The sequence below is a fragment of the Mastigoproctus giganteus genome, chromosome 6, assembly GCF_048544385.1.
Source record: "Mastigoproctus giganteus isolate SK-2022 chromosome 6, ASM4854438v1, whole genome shotgun sequence".
NCBI lineage: Eukaryota > Metazoa > Arthropoda > Arachnida > Uropygi > Thelyphonidae > Mastigoproctus > Mastigoproctus giganteus.
The window spans coordinates 184,607,561-184,621,046 of record NC_143580.1 but is presented as its reverse complement, the minus strand read 5'-3'; the positions used below and the strand labels follow the sequence as shown (position 1 = coordinate 184,621,046).

The 13,486-nt window shown below is 37.2% G+C and overlaps 1 protein-coding gene across 2 annotated transcripts in view; it reads right to left on the bottom strand.

The window, feature by feature from the left end:
* Positions 1-11,464, bottom strand: part of LOC150084801 (galactosylgalactosylxylosylprotein 3-beta-glucuronosyltransferase 3-like) — an 84,695-nt gene extending 73,231 nt beyond the window's left edge. The window contains exon 1 of one of the 2 annotated variants that reach the window (XM_090375555.1): positions 11,169-11,464. In XM_090375555.1, coding sequence (XP_090231681.1) covers positions 11,169-11,241 — 73 coding nt within the window. In that variant the 5' untranslated portion in view covers positions 11,242-11,464. Of the gene's footprint in view, positions 1-10,787; positions 10,907-11,168 lie in introns of those variants that run through there. The other variant, XM_090375556.1, reaches the window with a different exon arrangement.
* Positions 11,465-13,486: the final 2,022 nt, after the last annotated feature.

Genomic DNA, 13,486 nt, shown 5'->3' with positions numbered 1-13,486 from the left:
AACCTTGTGGGTTCAGCAAAAGAGCACTCAGATGAGGAGCGACTTCAAATGTGTGGGCGGCAGAGCTTGGTAACTAGGTGCAGTGCCTTTTGCAAGATATGATTCAAGTTTATAACACCGTGAGAGGGGAGAGTAAAAAGAATGAAAGTGTGAAATTTTCTCATTATTAAGTGGTAATAGAACCAGGGACATAAATTTAAACAAAGGACAAAATATTACAGAATGGATTGTAAGAATTTTTCCTTCAGCCAGTGAGTTGTTAATTGCTGGAATTAAGCTGTCTCCATAAGTAGCTGGACCAGTGACTTGGGGAAATTCAAAGGCTTGTTGGATAGGTATCTACAAGAAGAGAGAGGGACACGGCCATTTTTTTGCATGGTATAGCAGAAACCTTTGGCTTCTTTAAAAAAGGAGTTATCAACCCACTGCAGGATGGAAGCCTCCCCAACAATTCATGCTGAGGGAAATGGACCATAATCTGCCACGCTGGTCTAGTGCGGGTTGGCAGCTCGACCGTATTAAGCAGTCAGGGGCTTGAACCCCGGTCTAGCTCAAGGAGCATGTGCTACTGCACTCCAGCTCCTGACCACTCGGCTACGGAGATACCTTTCTTTACAATGCATTTATTATTTACTTAGTAAAGAATAAATTATTTACCAAGTAAATAATTTATTCTTTTTTTTACTATAACAATGCAAACATCTAAAAAATCATATTTCTTCTACTTCCATATAAAAGTACAATATTTTAGCTTAAACCTGTTGCAAATGTACTGTTGTTTATGCATTCAATATTCTTACAGCAGCTGTTGTGATATAACTATTACACTTTTAGCTGTTGTTCGCTTAACTTCAGCAGACGGTTAAACGACATACAAAAATTACTCAAACATTGGGAAAAAGTCATAAGTGTGAAGGAGACGACGCTGAAAGTTTCTATTGTAAATTATGTTGTAAAATGAATTCATTTTAAATTAACCAGTTTTGTGCATTGCTTTTGGGATAGCCTTTGTAATATTTACATACAATAAAGTGCTAAAAAAACCACGTGTGTACCCTGTACACACAAAAGATGGTTTATTTTAAGGAAACATCTTTGAAGAAAATCAAAACCATTTAAATTTTTAAAATTGAACGGCTAGAACCAAAGTTATGAACAATGTAACGTTTTATGCCTATGCCTGCTACTTACTCTTACATATCAACGCTATGACTGAGTTAGCATCATTTCCGTCTTGCATTTTCATTACCAATCGGTTTTACTTCAGTCAAAAAAACTTAGTAGGTGCCGTTTTCACATCAAAAAAAAAAAATATATATATATATATACAGTGGCAGACAAAAAAACTGCATCACCTTAAAAAAGTAACATTTGTAATGAAACGTATAAGATACTGTTTGATTACAGTAATTTTGTTTTTTTGCCAAGCAAAGGTATTGTGTCAGATAATGCTTCTATTGTATCAGACAGTAATTGCAAGGTATTGCATCAGCTATTTCTACAAATACAGCATTGGGAGGGTATACATGCTCATTAGTATCCTGTTTTGCAGAGGTGTAAGCATGGCTCCATATGTTCAGTTGACACCAAGAGAAAAAAGTGTAGCTGTTGCTCTGTCACAGGAAGGGCTTTCTACGCGTGCTATCACTGATAAAATAGGCTGCCATCAGTCAACAGTATCGTGGGTGCTGAAATTGAAGAGTGAAACCAGTGATGTGAAGAGAAGACCTGGATCGGGCCGTAAGAGAGTGACTACACTTTCCCAAGATCTATATTTGAAACAGCTATGCCTTTATAATCGCCATGCTAGTGCTCCTGATCTAAAACTGGACTTGGAGATGGCCTCTGGTATTGAAACAAGTGCGCGAATTATCCAAAGACTGTTTTCAGAATGTGGTCTGCATGCCTATCGACCCAAGAAAAAGCCTTTGTTGACCCAACAAACGAGGAAGCAATTTGCTTGGGCTAAAATGCATGTTTCATGGATAAAAGAGCAATGGGACACCGTCATATTTTCTGACAAATTGAAATTCAACCTGCATGGCTCGGATGGGAAGCAATATGTCAGAAGAAGAAAATCGAAGGCATACCATCCTGACTGCATAAAGCAGACTGTAAAGTTTCCCGTCAGTCAGACAGTCTGGGGATGCATAACAAGCAAAGGGGTGGGGCGAATTAAGTTTATTAACAGAACGGTGAAACATATACTGCTATCGTGGAGGAGTTCCTGAAACCCATTATTAGGGATCACCACACCACCAGATGTCCAAAATTGCATTTTTCAAAAAGACTCAGCATCTCGCCACACAGCAAAATTGGTAAGTTTTATGCTATTTAGATTTAGTGATGAGTTTGTCTTCTTGTCTCACGAGGCTTAAAACATACTACACCAATGTTTTTCCTCATTTTTATCCCTTAAGATGCAGTCATACCTGAGAAATGCGAGCATTACAGTGTTGGATGGCCTGGCAACAGTCCACATTTGAACTCTATTGAAAATTGCTAGTACATAATGTCATCTAAAATTGCTCACAAGACAACAAGTATGATTCAGCTGTAGGAAAGCACTGAAGGGTGTGGTACCACAAAATTGGGCAACTGTATATCCAGAAGTTGATTAACTCTATGCCAGATCATTGCAAGGCTGTAATTGCAGCTTGAGGAGGAACAACAAAATATTGAAGACTTATTTTGCTGATTTACAGTACATAATACTATTACGTTAACTTGTCGTTTCAGCTTGTACACGTAAATGCAATAAAATGTATGTTTGGTTGTCGTGACTGCCATTTGCACAATTTCTCATATTTCCATTAATTACAAATTTCACCCTTCGGGAAGATATTTATGGCAATTAGGTATATCAGGTGGAGTCTTTTTATTGGATTTCATTCACAAAGATATATATCCCATCTAACAAACGCATTTCGAACATTTCTGCAACCCACAATGCAGCGCAAAACACATTATTTGCAAAATTCACAAGTGATGCAGTTTTTTTGTCCGCCACTGCATATATATACATGTGTGTGTGCGTTCTGGTGCTTTGCCTAAATGAGAGAATACTTTGTGGTCTACTAAAGGTTGAAAAATGCTGCACTACACTAAAAGAAGCACAGTGACTATGTTCCAAGTGTACAACTGAAATAAGTAATGGTAAATGATCAGAACCAGTGAAAAAAGTTATCACCAATAGTAACATTATTTGTGGCAATACAGTATTTGTGATCTGTTTTAACCTGGAGTCATTTCTTGTGGGGGGGGAGCAATCAATTTCAGATCAAAGGAATAGAAATGAAAAATTATTAAGTTCCACAGAGATAGAAAATCTGCTAGTACAAATTAAAATCACCAACAACAATTACTTTTTCAACTGGAAAAAGATTACATAAAACTCATCTGCTAAAAAATGACACAGTGCTGATTAACCAACTAGAGGAGCCATACACATAACAATAATGGAAATATCGCACTGCTAAATCTTGCTGTTGTTGTTATTTAGTTTTTAGGAGCATTAGCAACTAAGACCATATTGCTCCGGGGATATGCAGTAGTCATTCCCTGACCTTTCCGCATCCTCTGTATTTGGTGGCTCACAGGCTTGAACCCCAGTCAAATCAAGAAGCATGTGCTACGCACTGCTGCTTCTGCCCACCTGACTATGGAGGCGCCGATAAATCTTGCATCTGATAACCAGAATTTCAAGTTTTTCACCATAACAAAAAGTTACTGAATGAAGGTATAAATTTTCTTTGAACATTACTGCAGTTCTCCCCCAGTTTTATCTTCATGATAAAGAAAACAATCATAACTCTAACCTAGATAGATGTTAATGATATTAAGAGTAGGAGACCGGCGGAATTACTCAGCAAGTACAGGTCACTGTTGAAAAAAAGCCGTGAATTAGGGTTAAATTTGAAAGTGTCTGCAATTCTGCCCAGACACGATAGGAGGGAGTATATGATGAGAGCCTTGTCGATCAATTCGGCCCTGGAGGGATTGTGCAAGGCTCAAGGGGTAGAATTGTTTTCAGCCTGGACTGTACTTGTTAACAGGAGAGATTGCTTCTACAGGGATGGGATACACTTAAATAGAAAGGGTGCAAGAATTTTTGCTGATGCTGTCGAGGCAGTGTTAGGTGGGTCAGAAAACTGCTAGTTGGGGGGGATACAAGGACTAATAGATTAACAGTAGCCACTGGCAGAGGTGGAAGTGATTCTTGCACTGCTTCTACTGAAATGAGCAGAAGCCTGAAAAACAAGATGCAGGATATTTCAGAGACTGCTGGGAGTCATTGCGGTACAAGTAAACACATGGGTTGTGTTAGGGTAGCTAAGAATAGAAACAGGTGCATGTATACCTGCGTGTACACCAATGCTAGGAGTTTGGTAAATAAATTTGATGAATTTGAGGTACTGCTCAAAACATCAAAGGCAGATATTGTTGGGATATCAGAGACGTGGTGTCACACAGATATAAGTAATGCGGAACTGGAACTTGGGGAATACAATGTGTATAGAAAGGATAGACAGGACAGGAGGGGAGGAGGGGTTATGCTATTAGTTAAGAAACACATAAAGCCCAAGGAAGTGAAGCCAGTCGACATCGATGGACAGGGCAGTGTCGAGTCAGTTTGGTGTGACATAAGCATAGGGAAATCAAAATTGAGAGTAGGAGTGTGCTATAGGCCTAATGACTCTGATGAGTATAATAAGATATTGTACAGGGAAATAGAGTGGGTCAGTAAATCAGAGAGTCTTATAATGGGGGATTTTAATTTCCCAGATATTGACTGGAATTTGTGGGTTGGTCAATCGCACACTAGCAAGGCTTTTGTGGATTTATTGGATGATTGTTTTCTAGATCAGCATGTTCGTGAGGCAACAAGAGGGAGCAATACTCTTGATCTGATTATCAGTAGTGATTCTTCATGCATTAAGAATCTGCAGATAAATGAACCACTAGGTGGCAGTGATCACAGTGTGTTGAAGTGGGATTTACTCAAGGAGGTAACTACCATCAGAGGTAAAGGGAAGGGTTTTTGTTTTCGTAAAGGCAACTATGATGGTCTGAGACAGTATTTAAATTCTATACAGTGGGACCAACTGATGATGTTACCAACAGCAAACTCAAAATGGGAAGCATTCAAGTAACTAATCTTGGAGGCTACCAGGCTTTATATACCAACTAAGAAATATTGTTCAAGGTTTAGGCCTAAATGGTTGTCAGATGAACTAATGAGACATGTGGCAGAGAAGAAAAATGCATGGGATTCATACAAATTAATGGCTGACATGGAAGCCTATGATAGATATAAGTTGGTCTGTAACCAAGTCACAAAGGAGATTAGGCAGGCAAAGGCAGACTACGAAAAATCCTTGGCAAAGGATGCAAAGAAAAACAGAAAAGAGTTCTTTACATATTTAAACTCAAGAAGGAAAGGGATGAATCAGATTGGTCCACTGGATATTGATGGTTCAACAGTTGAGGATCCTGCCCAGGTGGCTAACAATCTAAACGAGTATTTTGCATCTACATTCACGCATGAGGAGTTATTCAGGAAGGAGAATGATGTAGGTAAAGTAAACATTGGCAGTGAGCTGGATGATTTTGTAATAACTGAGAGGAAAGTGGAGGAGAGATTGTTGAGGATAAACATAAAAAAGGCACCTGGGGTGGATGGGATCTATCCAGTTATATTAAAGGAGGCAGAAAAGTTAGTAAGCAAACCCCTAGCCATAATTATGAGAGCTTCGTTGGACTCAGGGGAGGTACCCATAGACTGGAGATGTGCAAATGTGACCCCAATTCACAAAGGAGGATCAAAGGCTGACACAAGTAATTATACATCTGTTAGTTTAACTTCTGTTCCAGGTAAATTAATGGAGGCACTGGTTAAAGAAGCAGTGCAGGATCATCTAGACAAGAATTCAGTTATAGCTCAGACGCAGCATGATTTTATTAAGGGAAAGTCTTGCCTGACCAATTTGATTGGATACTATGATGTAGTCACAAAAGAACTGGATGCAGGGAATAACTTTGATATTATATATTTGGATCTTCGAAAGGCTTTTGATACTGTTGCACATGGAAGACTGCTGCACAAATTGGAGCAGTGTGGCATTGGAGGCAAATTGCTGCTATGGATAAGGGGATGGTTGAGTGGCAGAAGACAGAGAGTGGTAATCAATGGACACTGCTCAACGTGGACTAATGTTATTAGTGGAGTTCCTCAGGGTTCAGTGTTGGGTCCGTTGTTGTTTTCGGTGTTTATGAATGATATTGATGATGGGATATCAAGTTTAATGTCCAAGTTTGCAGATGATACAAAGGTTGGCAGGGTTGTCAAGGACACTACTGACGCTATGCTGCTGCAACAGGATTTGGAAAGGTTGAACAGATGGGCTGAGAGGTGGCAAATGAAGTTTAACATTGACAAATGTAAAGTACTACATATGGGAAACAGTAACCCCAGAGCAACGTATCAACTCTGAGGTACTACACTGACAGTGGTGGAGAATGAAAAGGACCTGGGGGTAATTGTGCAGGCAGCTATGAAGTTCTCTGAGCAGTGCAGACGAGCTGCAAGAGTAGCTCATGGTGTCTTGTCAATGATATACAGGAATTTTTCTAGCAAGGATAAGGAGGTGATTATTCCCTTGTATAAGGCAATGGTTAGGCCACATCTTGAGTACTGTATACAGGTCTGGAGGCCTCATTTCAAGAAGGATGTAGAGCTGCTGGAACGGGTACAGAGAAGGGCAACAAGATTAGTGAATGGAACAAAGGGTTGCTCTTACGAAGAAAGGCTTAAGTTTTGCAAATTACAGAGTCTGGAGACTAGGCACCGGCAAGGTGATCTGATAGAGGTGTATAAGGCTTTGAATGGTTTGAGCATGCTCAATGCCAATGGGATTCTTCATCTTGCTCAGAATAATCACCTCAGAGGGCATAAATTCAAATTGAGGAAGGACGGATGTTGGATAGATGTGCGGAAATTTGCCTTTGGCCAGCGGGTGGTTGGTTGGTGGAACCGACTTCCATCAGTTGTTGAAGTTGATAGCCTAAACAAATTTAAAGCTCAACTGGACAGGTATTTCGAACGAACGGAGGGGTGAAATGGGAGTGGTGTGTGTTTTTTTTTTTTTTTTTTTTGGCTGATGCTGAATAAGCTTGCTTTCTTGCATCATATGCCTCTACTAATGCTAATGCTAATCAATCAATTGATTAGACTTTAACCAGGTTTCACTTAGATGTTTTGCTGTTGGTATTAGTATAATTGAATAGGTTCTTTGAATCGCGGGTGCTTTAGTTTTTTCTTTCTTTTTTTTTTTTTAGCAATACCACTACTTTCTTTTATGCATTTATTTATTATTATTTTTTTTTTTAGCAGCACCACTAGTTTCTTTCTTTTATTCGTTTATTTTTTGCAATCACTACAGTATGTAGAGACCTATCGTGAATTCATGGATACCCTCAGGGTTGAAAGTTCACTTAGATGTTTTGCTGTTAGTATTAGTATAACTGAATAGGTTCTTTGAATCGCGGGTACTTTAGTTTTTAGCTTCTTGCCCACTACCCTCTCATATACCATTAAATCATCTAATTGGCAGCTATAATTAGATATAATTCTAATATTGCCGTCCGCAGAAACATCATGTCTAGATGCAATGTATTCATTGTTTTAGAGAATAATAAAAATTCATCTCAAGCATCTGACAATGTCAATAAAATATGCTAATTTATTTTAGAAACTTCTGACATTCTATTCTGATAATAGAATGTTTACTAAAGGGGTATTCAGTAACCTTTCTCTTGCCTCTTTTAGCTCTGCATCAGAACTCCATTTGCTTTAAGATTTCAAAAACAGAAAAAAGAGAAAAATGAAGAATTGTCACGTGAAAAATGTTTCGGTATGAAATAAAATAAAATAAAGCCATAAATGTACAGGAGAGAATTCAAATAAACACTGATGGAATAACTTGACACGACTGATCATATGAACAACTTAAAATGGGTGTGTCAGTACACCGACACACCCATTTTAAGTAAAAAAAGATTCTAGATTAGGAATCTAGAATCTTTTCTTATGATGGGGAATATCAGGGCAGACTTATTCACAAGTACTACCTTTGAAGAAAAAAGAATCACAGAGAAAACAATTAGGACAACTGAGTAGTGGTTGAAGGAACTGATAATTGAGATTCTGTCAGAAAACCTAAGTGGGGCTGGGCAAATTGCAGATGGAAATGGGCATCATTAAGATTTAGTTATGGAAGGCATAGTTTGCATTAAGGAACAATATTTTGTGCTTGACAGCAAAGTGAGTCACACTGACTCTTATCCATGTGGATCACTGTAGACAAGAAGTTTCTCTCTGAGAAATTCTGTCAAGAGAAATTACCAAAAGGAATATGAATGTCTGCTTTGCATAAATAAAAAGAGAACAAGTCTATTATTACACCAAGTTTTAAAAGCGCATAGCCACATGTTTTGTTTTTTAATTGGTTAATAATGTGATTACAGTAAAAAATAAAATTTAATGAAATTGTGACTGCAGAAAAAAAAAATCTGTGATTTTAATTTAGTCACGATGTATATTGTTTTCACCTCAACCTTCAGAAGTATGCTACTGTTATCAGTTATAAATATTTCCTGCTGAAATACATTTCTGATTTCAAATACAAATGAAAATATGCTGTAATAGTGATGTTTTCAAAAGTTCCTGCTAAGTTTGACATTTTATTTTAGTTGTTACCAGAATAAAGTGTGTATTTTAGCATTATCAAGTATGGTTTTTTGAGTGGACTTAAATTTATAAAAAATAAACCCATGACACGCATTACAATTAAACATTTTAGTTTGCCGAACAATCAAAGTGTGTAAGCAGTACTGACATGTACTTCTTAAACAGTGATTTGAAAGTAAGAAATCTGTTGTTCTTATTTACAAAGTTAATTCAGTACCATGCTTAAGCCTAACAGCTATGAACTCTTCAGAATATCTTTGCCTTAACACAGTTGCATTAGTTTCTCAAGATCTGTGTATGTATCTGTTTGTCATATTAATACAGATCATTTTAATTAAAGTAATATAAATCTATATCTAATTAAAGTAATATAACAAGGCAAACAGTGTGGTGTATTTGCTTTGCAAGTCAATTACTGAGTACTTTATATCCTTCAACTCATACAGCTAAATTAGCATCAAGAGTTTGCCAGTCCTATAAGGTCTCCCACCAGAATACACAGAAGAAGAACAGAGAACTAATTTTGTTTAAACAGAGAATCATCAGAATAAATTAGTGCTTTGGAGAAATTCATTTGCACTATCAGTGAAGGAATAGAGTGCAATATCAAAATTTGAAGATTGGAAGTGTGGCTAGTGATCAGTGCCAAGCAGAACTTTCTTGGAATGATTTGGATAGACTCTGAGGTTGGTCAAAGTGGTAGCTATATTTTAATACATCAAAATTAAAATCTTACACTTAGGGATGAGTAAACACAAAAAAAAAACTTATACACATGGTAGAGTTGAATTAAAAACAATAGAAGGAAAAAGGGATTTGGGAGTTAACAGACAGTCAGGAGTAAAATTCTTCCAGAAGTGTATGTGTGGCAAGAAAGGCCCATGGTATACTGTTAATGTTATATTGAACATTTGCTTGTAGACAGGCAAGTCATAATCCCACTGTATAAGACCTAAAAAAAGCTATCAAATTTCTTCAAAGTCAAAACACAGGCAACCCTCTTGGTGAAATCTGAAAAAGGGTACCCATATAAGAATGACTTCAAATGTATGGGCTGCAGAGCCTTGCCAGCAGGACACCTTAGAGTAGTGGTTTTCAACCGGGGTGCCGCAACAACATTCTTGGGGTGCTGTGTAATTTCAGTTTAAGTTACTTAAAGTTATTATTATTATTTTTTTTTAATTTATACATTTATTTAATTATAAAAAGGTGTACGGTACATTGTACTGTATCTTTTTAATTTTGTGGTGATCTATAATTGATCACCACATTTTATATATTATACATTTTATACATTTTAATATTATATAATAATATTAAAAGGCCGAAAACCACTGTGTTAGGTATTTCTTTTGACTTAGGGGTGCCTTGAAAAAATTACTGGAACACTAAGGGTGCCGTGAACCGAGAAAGTTTGGGAACCTTGTTTTTTGGGAAAGTTTGGGCTCCTCTGCCTTAGAGGAGCCTCACTGAGGTCTATAAGACCTCAGTGAGGTACACTAGCCACACTTCCAATCTTCAATCTGGATAATAAAATGAACAACTAAGGTGAAATTTTCACCATTATGAATAATTCCAGAGCCAGGGGCCATGGATTCAAATTTCAAGGGAAGAGATTTGGACTTGATTGTAGGAAGGCTTCTTCTGGTTGATAAGTAGTTGATTACTAAAAAGAGTAGGCTTAAGGCACGATCGTGTGATTCCCCCAAAACAGGGTGCCAAAATCTGGGGGGGGGCACAAAATTCCCCAAAAATTCACTGATTTGCTGTAAATTTCAAGTCGAAGAGGGGGCACCAAAAAATCTCGCACAGGGCACTGATAGACCTGAGGCCAGTTCTGGTTGCCACTGTAGGTGGATGGTTGAGGCTGGCAGCTTGAGAAAGTTTAATGGTGGCTGGATAATCACCTATATGAGGCAGGAAGCATGGGTTATTTTATTTTTATTATATATATATATATTTATGAAATTATTTATAATTTTATTTTTTGCTAGTTTTTCCTTGCACTCTACGGCTATTACTAATATTAAACCCATACTAAATGCGGACTTCAAAAATATCCAATTAACGATATCTTCATCGCTTGGATCTTTTTCATATGGTGGGGAGAAGTATGTTTTAGTCCTCACACAGTCCTGCAGCTACTACATACATAACAGAAATGTAATCATTCAGTAATTGTACGATCACAATTTTAACTAGCTCGTGATATGTGGAAACCAGGTTTGTCTTGAACTATCAGAACGAAATAGTTTTGTGTGTGTTTCTTCGGCAATCTGGTTTTCTGTACTATTCTCTGGATACTGTACGATCGCTGCTGCCGATCCAGTTCGTTCTTTAGTTAAAAATTAAAACCCATCATTTTTAAATGCAGATGTCTGTATATTATAAACAGATAAAAAAAAAAAAAAAAACTCACCAAACTGAATAAAAAGCCACACAATACCGAAAACTACAAAAAATAACAAAATCACTCGCCAAGTGATAAACATGCCCGAGAAAAAATTATTTTAAAAATGACGCTCATTTTAAAAATGAGCGTTATTTTAAAAATTATTTATATTATTTTAATTAAAAATGACACTCAAAGCAAGAAGCCAGATTTTCAACAAGCCGAAATGTGAAATAAGTAGTAACGCATAAGGTATTTAATTTAATATTCGCACTTCGATATTAATTTGTTGTAATAAATATAACTGGTTTTAAAATACTTATTATAATATAAGCAGGACACATGGTAATTTATTTAAAATTACTAGACAATAAGTGGTAAACACGTGAAATTTAACAATGATCAACAACAGTTCATTCGGTCACCATGGGGCGCATGGCTAATCCCTTGAGCCCCATCACACGGAACAATTAGTAAATACGAACAGGGAAGAGACATGAGCAGAGTTTCAAGACGATAAATGAAGTATGGAAAACAAATTATAAATATTTCTCCATTACGTTATCTTTTTGCTTACGTCTGTACCCTTAGAAGATTTTGTTTTTCTAGATTGGTATGGTTTGATATAGTTTGCCATTGGGCATCTTAAACGATGACACCGAAAACTCTGAGATAAGTTGACAGTCAGGGCCGAAAAGGTACTTGGATGCCCGGATGAAAAAGGGATTAAGGGTTTCGTTTATTTATGTTGAGACTTTGATGCCCCCCCCCCCCCCTTGATCGGGAGCCCTGGTGCGGCGCATCGAATGCTGCAACTCCCATTTGCATGGAACTGGTGACAGTTATCGATAATTTGGACTTGAACTTACCAAATCTTGAACAGTTTAACCTAGAAAACTGATCAAATTCCATTGTATAAGTGTTCCTCTCGGCCTCTAACCCTCTCAGCACTCAATCTTACTTTGTGTTTTTTTTTTTTTTTTGTTTTGTAAGTCCTAACCTAAAATTTCAGAAAACTAGGTGACAGGACCTGCCAGAGTACTTACTATCTACTGGTGTAACTATAATGCTGTAATACAGTACTGTAATATAGTACTATAATACTGGTGTAACTGGTCTGCCTCCACAGGGGCAAGTACGGACAACGGTAGGCCCCGATAGTGGTCCAACGGCTAAATGACCAGAGGAACAGCAGTACACGACACTACACTTAACATTATCCATACACGTTTAAATCTCTGGCCTTTACAGTGTACTGCAACACACGACAAGGTATACTATACCATATGGGGGAAATCACTGGTGGCATCATACCCTAAACGATTTTACACCTAGAAAGCTAATTTAAAACAAAATTAATAAAATATATATATATATATATATATATATATATATATTTATTTATTTATTTATTTCATTTCCATACATTATTATTAGAGTTAACCAAAGACAACGTCATCCATCTACAGTGGTGGAAATAATTATTGCAACACCTTTCTTTTTTCATAGTTTTCAACATTAAAAATGGTATGGTTTATTTCTTCTAAATTTTTTTTTTCTTTTTTGGGAATATTTATACAATACTACTAAGTGTGACACCTGATCTATAAAATAAAACATCTTTGCTGTTTATATGCCTTTATTTTAACATATAGAGTATGTATGTATGTATGTATGTATTTAACTGTCGAAGGGTGGCACCCGGACATACATCCATCTCCACCAATTTATCATATAACATATTCTCATAATGGCCTGTTAGTGTAAGTGTGTGTACACGTGTGTGTAATGTGTTATAAGTGAAACAGGCTACTCTGTCACCAGGTGATAGTCCATTGGGCAATTACCACCTGGTGCCCATCCCTGGCACGAGGAGCTATGCCTGGATCTATTAGCTCTGGCTGTGCATATTGCACCTAAATCCCGCACCCACCAGTAAGGGTGCAAGACTGGTGGGTGCCAGCAGTCCCGCTCCTGGGGTGCCCACACCCAAAAGCCAGCAAAAAAAAAAAAAAAAATGCACCAACTAGGAGAATACATCTTACTAGTGAGTGCAACAATCCCGCCTCATGGTCATTCCACAAGGCCAGCCAAAAAAAAAAAAAAAAAAAATTTTTTTTTTTTTTTCCCTCCTCTCCCCGCCTCCAAGACAGAATGCCTATCCATCCAGAGGAGGGGGGGAAAAAAAAAAAAAAAAGGTCTTTAGTCAGTATTAGTAACAACATGTATACTCCTCCTTTTATTAAATGTCAACCTGCAAAACCGTTGAAATTCTACAAAATTTCTTTCATTAGACAGCCAAATTAATTCAGAACCCCTAATAAAATTAGGTACCAAATTAAATA